The sequence below is a fragment of the Cryptotermes secundus genome, unplaced genomic scaffold (assembly GCF_002891405.2).
Source record: "Cryptotermes secundus unplaced genomic scaffold, Csec_1.0 scaffold354, whole genome shotgun sequence".
NCBI classification, from domain to species: domain Eukaryota; kingdom Metazoa; phylum Arthropoda; class Insecta; order Blattodea; family Kalotermitidae; genus Cryptotermes; species Cryptotermes secundus.
Genome location: NW_019737392.1, coordinates 415,067 through 429,128, shown reverse-complemented (window position 1 = coordinate 429,128; position 14,062 = coordinate 415,067). Strand labels below are relative to the sequence as shown.

Sequence of the window (14,062 nt, the reverse complement as noted above, 5' to 3'; positions counted from 1 at the left end):
TGTGCCAACAATTTCTTCAAGCAAAATCCTCGCATGGTTACTTCCACCATTGTTTTAACCCCTCAACAGCTAAATCTGCAAATTTATTGCTTACATGGTTAAGCTAGGTTGTTACCATGAAATTAAGTCTTTCAGCCTAATTTACTAAGAAGCATAGCTAATTACTGGCACATACCGTCCAAGTTATGTTGCTGGTTATCATTTTACTTTCAGTTTGAGAAGACTGCTGATCATTTGTTTGATGCAGCATACCATGGCCAGAAAGATGCTATTACAGGAGTGAGCGAATCCATAATCATGGGAATTCCCATGGCCATTGGTACCGGCATCTTCAAATTGCTCCACAAATATCCTTTATATATCAGAAAACCTATTAAAATAGAGCTTGATAGATGTTTGATAAAATTCTCCTTTTTTTATATACTGTGTTATATAATTTATGAATCTGGCACTACATAACATATGCAGTTGAAACAGCATCATTGGATAACATGAAATAACCTGAGAATGGGTCGTAAATATTAATCTGTATTTTAATCCTAATCTCAATCTCATATTTCAGTTGAACCCTCCTGAAAAAATGTCAGTTCAAAATCCGTATTGAATTCTAGATTCATTCTGCCATGTATCATGCCAGAATTACCTTTTGGGAGGAAAGATTTAGTTCTCCACTTTAGTTAAAATTTTCTCTAGCACTGCTAAAGGCTAGACTGGAGAATTGGCATTTGATTCCAGGGAGGCACATAGATTTGATTATTGTCCATCACATCTAGATTGGCTCAGGGCCCAGCCAGCCTTCTGTCCAAGGACTCTTTTTTTTTTTTTCTAGAGGTAAAATCGGCAGTGCATGAAGGTGACCACTCACTTCCATCTAGTGTTGTGGTTAAGAACGGGTTAAACTATACCTTCACCTGTAACTCCACCACTATGTCTTCACATTGTGGTGAATAATTGCAAGAAAAACTTAATCATTACTTTTACTTCTAAAAATCTAAGAGCTTACAGGCAAAAGATTAAGTAGATCCAGGATCGAAAGAAAAAAGGTATGTAGGTTACTAATTATTAATGCGGCAAAGTATAGTTTGTATCGGTAAATCAGTGAAGATATATATTATTATGGATACAGAATATTGTGATTTGATCTAGTCATCAGTTTTTGAGTAAAACCCGGATGTTGATGTTTTAGTAATTTATGTCATGTACATTATCTTTATCACTGTTTTGTTTAACATTTAGCTTGTATGTTTGTTATTTTGTGTTGTGTATTCATTAAATTAATGTTAAGTTACTAAATTTTAAAGTGTGGTAAGAGTTACTGGACCGCCTCTGTGGTCTAGGGTCAGATTTCCTGGCTACAGATACAGAGGTTCCGGGTTCGATTCCCGACGCTGCCAGATTTTCTGACAAGTAGTGAGTCTGGAGCCTCATGGGGATAATTGAAGAGCTATTTCAAGGAAATAGCTCCTCTGGTCTAGAAAACCGAAATTAACGGCCATGGGGATCTTTTGCGCTGACCTTGTGACACCCTCTGTCCGCAAAAGTTGGCAAGCGGCAGTCACTTGGTCGTTATAGTTCTCTTGCAGACTACAGGCCACAGAGTTTGTTTGTTTGTAAGAGTTAATGAGGATTTAAATCAGTTGTGTTAGGTTTCTATAAGAATCAAGTTTACTCAATATGTTTTCCTTAACAGTCTTTACAGCTGACAGTGATCCTAATCCACCCAAGAGAAAGCTGATCTTTGATGATCCTGACTATCACAAACTTCCTTCATAGTAAATAGTGTATGATTAGTTAGGGCAGATACTACTGTATTGTGTGAAAAATGCAAATAAAATGTTCGTTTTCAATGTGTTTTGTATAATTTTTAAAAATAAATGTTCTGTAGTTTGCACCCAGATTTTTTTATATAGTGCCAAGTCAGTTTTAATGTTAAATTGTCTCCATTTAAGATTTTTGAGTTTAGTGTTAAAATCCACTGCCCTCCAAGGAGATCATAAATGGAGGATTCATTGTAGTATCTGGTTTGACACTGAAAAATGTTATTTCTTCTGAGGATAAAATATTTTGAAAGGAATATTTTGTCATGAAATTAAAATTTATATCAGTATCATAGTTATAATTCTGCTGTGGTGTTACAGCAATTCACATTATTAGTAAGAGAGTCTGTAAGGCAATTGATCTGATACTGTGGTGTGTACTGAAGCAGCGGTTTCAGTCAGCTGGAATGTTATGAGACTCAGTGAGGATACTGTGAATGAACGTAAATAAATTTTATAGAAGAAGGTTCAGATTTTCAGTCGTAGCACTTTTAGATCATATCTTATGTAAATACATGGTGACATGCTCGGTTATGAAAGTAATGCAAATAATGAAGGGGAGAGGGATTCAGAACAAAGAGGAGAATGTTTGGATGTCATAGAGATGGGAAACCCATAAATAGAGAATATCACACATTAAACTTCACAATTTGTAAACTTCACCCATTCCTTACAGACAGTAAATCAAGAAGCATCAAATTTATGGAGTTAACAATGAATCCTACTGTTTCTTATATTGAAACTCTCACTAAAAGGGACTGCTTAAGCCACTTAGCTATAGTTTAGAGGATAACATTTCTTCCTGCCTCTCAGCTGATCAACAAGTAATTTGCATTAAAGTGAGCACTGTTGATGGAAATTAATCTAAATAAGTTGATTGCATTAAAATGAAGTTACATTTTTCAAATTTGCATATAATGAGTACCTGTATCTAATTTTTGAGAAGAGCAACTTCCAAAGAGGCATATATGAACAGAAATTGAATAGGACAACAAATTATAAATATTAATGGGAAATACAAAACCAAGCTCTTTCAAAATCCTAAAATTTAATTGGTACAGAAGTCGCAATTTTAGCAGGGGTTTTCTGGACCCACACTACACTAGATTTAGTTTGACAGATATGTAGCTGGTGGCTGAGTTCACCCTTAACCTCTAACCACTCAAGTTTTTATTTATAATTTGAAGAGCCTCCCAGCTTGCCCAGCCCAGCCAATCAAAATCTGAAGTGGGATGGCTTTCACCAGAATTTATGTGAACCAGGACAGATGCCTATCTTCAGAGATTCTGCCTGGAACATTGAAAATTTCACTCACCAGGGACACACGCACTTGGCATATCTCAGACCACTCATTTGCTTCTTTTCTCAAACAGTTAGGTCTTAGTAAACAGGGCCGAACCCAAGTGATACCCATAAGTTGATTACTACTGTACATCTGTAACACTATTAGTGCCGTTACCAATAACTCCTTTGAGAACAGTCGATTGGTATCATTTGCATATGGATGGTGTGCAACTAAGTAGCGCTCCTGGTCACCAAAGTTGCGACCAGTCAGCATGACCTGATAGGAGTCAGGTTTCTCCCCCTGAGCTAGGTAACTACAAGATGGACTGTAGGAGTTCACCAGTGTTTCGGAGAAAGGCACTGCCTCTATTTTCAGGGTCAAAGGGGAAACCATGTGAGCAACCAGCAAGATATAGTCAGGTGGACTGAAGAGTATGCCAAGCAGCCAGCTGCATGAATGAATGAATGTATAAGGGGTGGGCTTTCTTGGCCCTTGCACCACAACCACAGTGATCTGTTGTGCCTCTCCTTCTGATTATCCCCTCAACAATCGTGCGCTTCAAATGAAGTGTAGGATTTTGTACATGGAGTCATCGAAATAGTCACTTGGTTCCATAAAATATTGACCCAAGTGACGCAATCTTAAATATGCTAAGGCCTCACATTCACACAGGATATGTGTGGCTCTTTCACTTTCTTCTTGATACCTCTCACAATTTGGACTGTTACTTAGTCCCAGTTTGAAAAGGTGTCCTTTGAGGTGACAGTGTCCTGTAAGTAGTCCTACCACCCATCGTAGCTGGCTCCTGTTTAACTTCAACAGTTCCTTCGCTCTTTTAGTAGAGGGTCCTTGTATGAGTCCCTTTGCTTGCCTGAGTCCAGTGAAGGATCCCTAGTATTCAGCCAGCTGCATACATGTTGCCATTTGTTTCCTTGGTGTACTCTTTGCCCCTGAAGATAGATGCATTATGTTCCTTCCAAATATCGGCGTCACTTCAAGATGGTACCACTTTTCATAGTCACTGCTGTGACAACTTCAAATCCGAAAATGTAGCAGCATTTTCTGACGATAGAGCGCATATGGGTTGGTTTGCTCTTAAATAATAAGAAAGCTCTCCATCTGCTTAAGTAAGCACCTGTCCCTGAAGTTAAAGTGGGGAAATGGAGATGCAGCTTTTTTCTTTTATTGCTAGTTGGCTGGGACTAAATCCCCTGTACTGCGGCCACTTCTGGCCTATTGTACCAGCCCCAGATGATAGGTGAGGGTGATTGTGGAGCAGTTGGCGGAACGAAGATTGGCAGGGGAAAACGAAGTACTTGGAGAAAACCCGCCCCAGCACTACTTTGTCCACCACAAATCCCACTTGACCAGACCCGGGATCGAACCCGGGCCGCCGCGGTGGGAAGCCAACGAATAACCGCTTGAGCTATGGCGCGGTCGAGATGCAGCTTGATACATTCTTAATAACTTTGGCACTAAATGGAGTTGTATGTTCACGCCCCGACCACTTTACCCTTGGAGAAAGAAGCTCCAGTACATAATGGATAGGAAGCAAGGGAGCCCCAGCGACAGTCTGGACACTGGAGAAGAGGGAAATCTCTTTCCCCTGCCGAGATTCGAACCCCAGTTCTACTATCCTGTCCATAAGCTAGTCATAAATACTGAGATACCACAGCAGAGGGCATACCGGTTGATGGAACTTCCATAATCGCTAACGATTATTCAGCTACTAGAGCCATTAACGTTGCAGCGAGAGGTCAGAGTCACATTTCAATCTGATGACAGCCTCAGTACTCGGAACTCCGTTGCACTGTCATTCTGACATGTTCGCAGGAAGGGGGTGATGTGAACAGAAGAGAAGGAGCCTGTGCATATAGCAAGGGACATTTGTTTGACCGCCTTCCTAGAGCAGCATTATCAGTAGAATCTGATCATGACGGAATTAGCTGGTCTACCAGATGTCGCCCCGGTATAATGCACACGTCTAATTAGGAACTATAATAAATACACTGAAACGTTAGTACTGATTTTTAATTGAACATTTTGAAAAATAATTTCCGTTCATTTTTGGAAACTAGAGATTAATACTGGGACCACGCGGTAGCGTAGTTGGTTGAGGCATTATGCTGCCAGCCGAAAGTTCGCGGGTTGGATTCCTGATGGGGTCATTGGTTTTTTTAATTGACCATATCTTTCCAGCCGCACTGTGGTCCTGTGGTCGACTCAGCCTCTAACAGAAATGAGTATCAGGATCTTCCGGTGGAGTAGAGGGTGGCCGGCGCTTAAGGCCGACCTCACCGCCATCTGTGAGCCGATTGTCTAGAAAATGTAAGAGACTCGACGTCTCGACCCTATGGGCCTCCACGGCCTATTATAGGGATAGCCTTACTTTTGTGATACCCTCAAAGGTATAACAGATGGACATACAGAGAGAAAGGTATTTTTATAAATTCTGTTGAATGCAGAACACCTGAGTATACAGGCTTATTAAAAAAATGCAATATTTTATTAAAGGAAAGTAATACAAAACTCCAGCCAAGTCACAAGTATTCTACTCACAATCATCTTTTGTTTCCTGTCTTACAAGTGTTCAATGTGGGCACCACCTGCAGCAGGGGCAACATCAACGCGATAAGAGAATTCCTCCCAGGCGCGTATCAGCATATCACGATGCACTGAGTTAATCGCTGTTGTAATTCGATGTTTAAGGTCATTGAGGTTAGTGGGTAGCGGCGGAACATAAACGTGATCTTTTACATGTCCCCACAAGAAGAAATCACACACGGTGAGGTCTGGGGATCTCGCAGGCCAAGCACGAAGAGCAAGGTCTTTGGCCCCCTTCCGACCAATCCATCGCTGGGACAGTTTTTCATTTAAAAAAGTTCGGACCATCAGGTGCCAATGGGGCGGTACTCCATCTTCTTGAAAAATGAAGTCATGCGAATCTGCTTGCAGTGAAGTGAAGAGCCAGTTTTGGAGCATATCGAGATAGGTTTGTCCTGTAACGGTGTTTCCTTCAAAGAAAAAGGGACCATAAACCTTGTCCTGAGACACGGCACAGAAGACGTTCACCTTAGGGGAATCTCTTTCGTGCTCAACTGTTTCATGTGGGTGCTCTGTTCCCCAAATACGCACATTGTGACGATTGACTGTGCCGCTCAAGTGAAAAGTCGCTTCATCACTTAAAATTAAACGTGAAATGAAGGTTTCGTCTTCCATCATCTCCAGCATCGAATCGCAAAATTCCATCCGCTTCCTTTTGTAGTCATTGGTAAGTGCCTGAACGAGCTGCAGTCTGTATGGTTTTAAATGTAGACGTACTGTTAGCACACGCCAGACAGTTTATTGAGGGATCGCAAGCTCACGGCTAGCTCGATTTGTTGACTTCCGCGGGCTCCTCTCAAACGCAGCACGGATTCTCGCCGCTTGTTCCTCCGAGATTCGTGGTCGTCCTGGACTTTGTCCTTTGCACAGACACCCACTCTCTTGAAACTGTCGAAACCACCGTCGAATGTTCTTAGAACAGGGCGGATTAATGCCGAATCGCCTTCGAAAAGCACGCTGCACCGTGACAACCGAATTTGTTTTCGCGAACTCAAGAACGCAGAGCGCCTTTTGCTGAGGACTCGCCATTCCGAGGGTAAACGAACAACTGAACGTTGCCGGAAGAACGACGCGACTTCAGCGCCCCTGTGGCAGCCATTCACAACTTAGATAACTCCTCTTTCAAATGGTCACTGACTCATTCCATGACGATGCTTGAGAACTGAAGCAATGCGTCATGAAATCGGTTCATTCTTTTTGAATAACCCTGTACTATGACGGATGATTGTTGAGAAGTAAGCAAAGAAAATGGTTTTGAGAGGTTTTCATAATCTTTGGGTGGGACACATAAACTAAAAAGAATGGGTAGATCTTCAGGTGTCAAAAACTTTCCCGTGGAGGTCAGTTAATGTCATATCAAATTTCGTCGAAATAGGTGTAACAATCTGGAAATGTATAACGAACAAACAAAAAAAATTAAGTATTAGATTAGAAGTGAGTTGAACAGCCATTAGATCAACTTGTTAGGTGAGTTTCATTAAGCACCAGGCAATGTATATGGGGGAGTGGAGGTATAGCTCCACACATTATTAACCTTGATATTAAGAGTGGTCAGCTTCATGCCCTAGCCCCTTTACCTCGGGGGTAAAATTACCGGTATCCACTGAGTATGAGGCTGTGTGAACCCCAGAGGCAGTTCGGACGCTGTTGAGGAAAACATGTCTTGCTTCTGCCGGGAACCGAACCCCGACTCTTCGGTTGTCCATTTCATAACCTAGTCGGCATACTGAGTGAGTTATCCCAGGTTTCCATTCAGTTCTAGTTTTGGAGCTGGGACAGCTTACTCGGTTCAGTGACTGAAATGATGATTGCATTTCAAATAGTAAACCAGAAGTAACAGGAGAAGTTTCAAACAGCAGTCACGTACGCACTAACGCAGAAATTTCAAATAATTGCCAAATGTCAAAGAGTGTCGTACTACTAACTACGATGTTATAAATAATAGTCGCAGTTCACATAATTGTCGATCGTTAACACGAATACATCCCTTTTCTCAGACTGAATACTGATTAAACAAAAATATTATTCGACCTTTTCACATATACAACAGCAAGTAAACCGCCAGTATTATTTTGATCGATGGGTAGAAGAAAGACAAAAGACGTACATCTAAAAAGATGACTCAGGGGTGTTTATGACTTCTAAGGTGTATTCGTGGACGGCATTTGTTTAAAAGCAGTGTGTAACACACCTACTTCTAATAAAAATTCTATTCGAAAACTTCAGACTTTATATACGAGTATTAATTTTCTAGAACAGTGTATGGACTAATCTCAGTAGATCTGTCTACTGCTCTTTCACAAGCCAGTATTTTGGATTGATTGTTTTTGTAATTTACCTATGCGATATGTATATCGTCACGTGTACACGTGTAGAGTGTTTAGATTGGAGATTCAATTTATTGACAATTTCAAGATACAACTCGTGACTACACTTAATTATAGCGACATCGCTCATCCCCACAGTTTAGAAATCACTACATCACATGTTAAATTTTTCGGTCTGCTTCTTCGCCAGTCGTTCCATGGTAACGTCTTTTAACAGTGGAGGTTCTTCAGCTTCTGTGCTAACTGCACCGACTAAGTCTTCTTTTCACAGACTCCCTTACAATTCTCTGCCTCTTCCCAATCGTCCTCCTCATAACATCTCGGTACGGACTGCTTAGAAAACACCGTTTATTGTTGTACCACAATAGATTCCGTAGGAACATGTTTGTTTGAGAAGGCATTACTCAGTAACGGCTACGTATACTTGCTTATTGAAAATTTGTTGCCTAGCAGCCAATGTTTCTTTGTTTGTTTCAAGGTCGTTGCCTAGTAACGGGTCTACATGCTACCATATTTAGGTACTGTGAGCTAGCTCGATGGAGCAGATCCATTTTTTAGAAGCTAATACTTGCTCCGCTAGTCAAGATATTCCTCGGCTTACATGGGGCCCGATGGATCATTACTGCGTTCACAAGAAGACTGATTTTCTGTGGTGTGACGTCATATAGTTCTTGTGGTTATTTTACGTTACTGGCAGTATCTCAGACTATATGGGCTCGAATGGTAGGATAATTGGAGAGTTACAAGTTTGAAACAATCAGGAAGGAAGCGATCTTGGACTGATTCAGGTACTATCATGGCATTTGCCTAAAGGGACTGAGGAAAACAACGAAAGATCTCAGTCAGGATAGCCTGTGTCCTGGCCAGCATTCCAGCGGGGTACGTTCCGAATTCAAGCCTAGAACACTGTCGCCAAACTAACCTCATTGACACTGTGTTGTTTAATAGAGAGGTATTTACGTTTCGGAGGAATGTTGTGCTTCCTTCTTACTTAAGATGCTCGCTCCAGCTTCACTGAAGATGTAGGTAACATTTTTTTTTCTAAACTACATGGCGTCACATCCCAGAGGACAATTAAGTTCATAGTCGCAGAAGTGAGAACCTTATATAGCACAATGTTCACTTCATTCCACCAGTTGCTCCACAATCACCCTCACCTATCATCTGGGGCTGGTACAATAGGCCAGAAGTGGCCGCAGTACAAGGGACTTAGTCCCACCCCATTAGCAATTAAAAATAATAAGAATAGTACAATGTTCACGACAGCCCCCCCCCCAATGTAGCCTGTGCTGAGCTAGATGAAACCAGTCCATTTTCTCTGCCTTTTCTGTTTTCGATTAATTTGGCATTTGAGAAGATGAATATCAGAAGCGTGTCACACCATTTTTAAGAAGTTATGCTTTCGAAACTGTCCAAAAAGAGAAATGAGTAAATTTTTCCCTGTGCTTAATTAATTAATTAAACGCTGTGTTTTTTTTTCCTTTTTCCCTTGGCACTAAAGCCCCAGTGGACCTAGGCCTACCTCCATGAACTTCTCCGTTCACTTCGGCTTTTCTAGATCTTACACATTCGGTAGGACTCCTTGGGCGGGTGATCAGCTCGTCGCAAGGCCTCTACCTGTACACAAACACAGAAAAACGCACACACACAAACTAAACATCCATGCCCTGAGTGGGATTCGAACCTACAATCCCGATTTCCAGCGAGCGAAGACAGTACATGCCTAGGCGCTATGTAGTGAAGATATACTGGAGAGCGGAGGTATAGCTCCACTATTCTTGACCTTGGCACCAGATGGCGGTGAGTGGTCAGCTTCACGCACCGGTCTCTTTACTTCTGGAGAAAGAGCCCCCAGTACCCATTGGATATGAGGCTGGGTGTGCACCAGAGCCGATCTGGACGCTGTGGCGAAGAGAAAAATTTCTTGACCCTGCCACGAATCAAATTCCGGCTCTCCAGCCTGTATCTTGTCACTATACCAACTGAGCTATCCTGGCTCCCACGTCATTATAACAATAAATTTTAATGAAATCATGTGTATATACTCGTAGTATTGAGCTGTTCACTATGAATGTGATATCCAGTGCCACTTTTTCTTCATCAGGTTCCTTACGTCACTTTCGATTTCTCAGAGTCCAACTCTGAATTCACTTTGCAGATGACAATTTTCCTTACATTCTTTCATCAACGGATCTACAGTCCTGTGTGCCGTGGCCTCTTCCTCAGTTTCGTAATCTTTTTTACACATACGGTAGGACTCCTTGGACGAGTAATCAGGCCGTCGCAAAGGATTCGAGCGAGCGAATACGATTCATGCATTAGACAACAAGGCCACTGTGATCGGTTCAATTTCCCTTGCAACATTAATATATATCCAAACTGACTAATTTAATCCATGAAAATGGAGGCAACATGTTGCTCTGAAACGCAGGTTCAATCTACAGGATTATATGGCCATACAATTCAGAAGAGCACAATCTGCCACACTCCACAGGTCATAACCCAGAAGACAGGAATCTGTTGAAACTCTCTTAAATGTGCACTTTGTGTTCAACCAAAAATATATATAGCATAAATATAACAACAAGAGATTTACTTAAATAAAATCTGCACAGGAAAGGATTGAGAGCCGGCATAGCTCAGTCGGTATAGCAACTGGCTACGGGCTGGACGTCTAAGGGATCGGAGTTCTAGTCCAGGTGGGGTCAAGAAGTTTTACTTCTCCAAGTTGTCCACACTTGCTCTGAGGTCCACCAAACCTCCTATTCAATGGGTAACGAGGGATCTTTCCCCGCGGGTAAAGCCTCCCGGGCGTCAAGCTGACCACTCATCTCCAACCAGTGTCGAAGTCAAGAAAACATGGATCTATACATCCACTCCCCCATACGCCTTCATGGCGTGGTGCTTAATTGGTTAAGAACAGGGATAACTTTACCTTTATGGAAAGAATTACAGATATTTCGTGTTATCAGTACGGCGGAATTGAGCGTTGCGAGGCAGAAGAAACTGCATGAGAAGGCATGGCCGGATAGCAAGGTTACGGATGTCGGAAATGTGAAAGTTCAAGTTGCAGGTTCCCCGCACATTCAAACACGTCCCTATATCGATCTCTGTAGGGTGATGATGAGGCGGGGCTGCCGAACCTGTCCAGTAGCCGTGGCAGCTTTATGTCGTCCAGAATACACCTGCCTGTACGTCATTTCCCTCAGGACATCCATAAAAAGACGGGATAGGGCTGGAGGCATATTTCGGCATGGGAAAGCAAACTGACGCCTGTCGCTGATCTTTTGTGCTATCTTTAAATTACATGGAAGCCATTAATTAATTTTTTATTTGATTGGAATTTAAGTTTTCTTTACTTTACTTACGAACGAGGTGAGATATAGCAACAATGTATGGCATTGTTATACAGTTGTAATTCATGTTTTTTCGCGAATTTTCTTGAGTTCGTTAGTCGGCTGTTTGACAGTAATGTCAAAGCATTAGTTTCCTAGAGAAAGCTTCCAAACTGACGCCCTGAAACGTAACATGAACCACATGTGAAGGGTTGAAGCAATACTTTTTGTAGAGTCAGAGTGACCAATCAACATCTCTGCTGAAACCACTGGAAGACACCACTCGGAATATTTACGGTTTGTTTGGTACCTGCGCTTTTAAGGTACGTGGCTGGCCGACCACGGTACAGTTTAGTTTAATAGTGTACTATATTAATGAATGAAAGCTATCTCTCTAACAGGCCATGGACGCCCATAGGGTTGTGAGAGGTCGAGGCTCCCACATTTTCTTTAGACAATCGGCTCACAGATGGCAGTAAGGTGTCAGCCTTACGCGCCGGCCGCCCTTTACCCCAAGGAAGATTCCTGGTATTCATTTCTGTTAGAGGCTGAGTCCATCCCAGGGACATAGTGCGGCTGGAAGGATTAAGTCAATTGAAAAATCCTCAGCCGGAATGGAACCCGTGACCTTCCGGCTTGTAGCATAATGCCTCAACAAACTACGCTACCGCGTGCCCCCCATATTATAGTACTTAGAGGGCATTTAGTTTCGGAATGTCGCTTCCTCCTATTAAGAGAACGTGTTTACAGTTGTGGTTTTGAAATGACAGCGGTAGGGTACCGGTTACAGAATCGCGGTAAAAGTAAAGTGTCCCAGTGCCTAATTAATTTAGCACCACGCCGTGAAGACATATGAGGGAATGGAGGTATAGCTCCACCATTGGGATAGTGTAGTCGGTATAGCGACTGCCTAAGGGCTGGACGACCGAGGGATCGGAGTTCGAGTATCAGTAGGGTCAGAATTTCCTCTTCTCCACATCGTCCAGACCGGCTCTGGGGACCACCCTGCCTCCTATCCTCCTGTTACCTACCCATATCTTTTATTTTTAAATTATTTTCCTCGCGTTTCAATTATCAGCGAAAATAAATTGACAGCATGGCGAGTGAAGCATAGAATACCGTCCAGTAAAATGTTCTGTGTGCGACTTGAGGTCCTCACAGCATAACTATAAAGAATATTTATCTCTTGGGATATGACTACAAGGCGTCACACCCCTTCAAAATTATCTGTGTTCTTGGGATGTAAGAGAGTTCAGAAATGAGTGTAAACCCTCACCCGATAAATCTGAAAGGAAAATGCTGCCTGAGGGGCTCTGACGTTAAAGGTAAATAAGGTAAATTCGTCCCTATTCATAATTAAACTTTACGCTATGACGGCGAAATGGGAATGGAGCTAGAGTTCCATGCATTCATAATCGAGGAACTTGATGGAGGTAAGTGGTCAGTTCAATCCACTCCCGCTTTATTCCCGATGTAAACCTCCTGGTATCCACTGAACGTGAGGCTGGGTGGACACCGCAGCCGATATGGACTTTGTGGAAAAGAATCTCTTGTCATTCTCGGGAACCTAAACCAAAAAAATATGGCGTGGGGCCGTGAAAATTCGGACTGTATTCATATGGCTCAGGATAGGGACCAGTGACCGGCTCTTGCGAACATGGTGAATGATGTTTACAATTAATTTGACATAAATATAAGAAATTACAAATTTACGCACTGTAACGGTAATAATGGGAGATAGGAAATTGGTTTCGGATGCCAGTACAGCCCTGTTGGGTATCCACCCATTTCTTTACATTTGCTCACAAATTGGAAACTGGTGACAAGTAATATTAAATAGTAGACCGCGCCATAGCTCAAGCGGTTAGTCGCTGGCTTCCTACCGGTGCGGCCCGGGTTCGATCCCGGGTCTGGTCAAGTGGGATTTGTGGTGGACAAAGTGGCGGTGGGGCGGTTTTCTCCAAGTACTTCGGTTTCCTCTGTCAATCTTCATTCCACCTAATTCTCATCATCATAATCACCCGGGGCAGGTTACAATAGGCCAATCAGTGGCCGCCGTGCCGAGTGGACCCAGTTGGCAGGACTGCAAACCAATGGAAAACAGCGCATAAAGGATGTCAGCGGTTGGTGAGGAATTGCTGTAAAAAAAGAAGGTGTTTTTATGTTGAAAATTTCATCATGGAAAGAATTAACGCTGCCATAGAAAAATTCAAATTCTGAGAGTACATTACTCTTAATTACAGCAGGATGTGAGTGAGTTATCGAGAAAAGTTGCGTGCTCGTTTTAGAACTTGATTAAGTGCCAGATACAGCGAGAATTTACAACACAGGACATGTTTGAGATTCATGATGGAAAACGAAGCTGACAAGTTAATTATGAGCTACTGTGCTCGCTTGTGATCATAGAAAATATCTCATTTTCTTCCGTCAGCAGATGTGAAACTAAATGTTAACATATTCGTGCGACCTTCGTTTGTCTAGCGAATCTTTGTCGATTTCATAATCACGTAGCGTAAAATGGCAATAGAACAAATGACGAACAATTTGAAAGGAAGTGGTTGCGGCCTGTTTCAAGGTTGCATTCTATTCTTTTACTTGAAGGACTAAAGTCAACTATGAAAATCTTTAGTCACATTGCCAGGCTAAGATTCGTGCTCTGGGTCTCCTGCATATGGAACACGAATGCTAACCTTG

General features: G+C 42.2%; 1 protein-coding gene across 1 annotated transcript in view; it reads left to right on the top strand.

Annotated features, from left to right (window-relative positions):
* Positions 1-1,851, top strand: part of LOC111870297 (DNA-directed RNA polymerase III subunit RPC1) — a 42,926-nt gene extending 41,075 nt beyond the window's left edge. Inside the window, exons 26-27 of the mRNA XM_023862459.2 lie at positions 214-347; positions 1,698-1,851. Of these exons, the coding sequence (XP_023718227.1) occupies positions 214-347; positions 1,698-1,773 (210 nt within the window). The 3' untranslated portion in view covers positions 1,774-1,851. The remainder of the gene's footprint in view (positions 1-213; positions 348-1,697) is intronic.
* Positions 1,852-14,062: the final 12,211 nt, after the last annotated feature.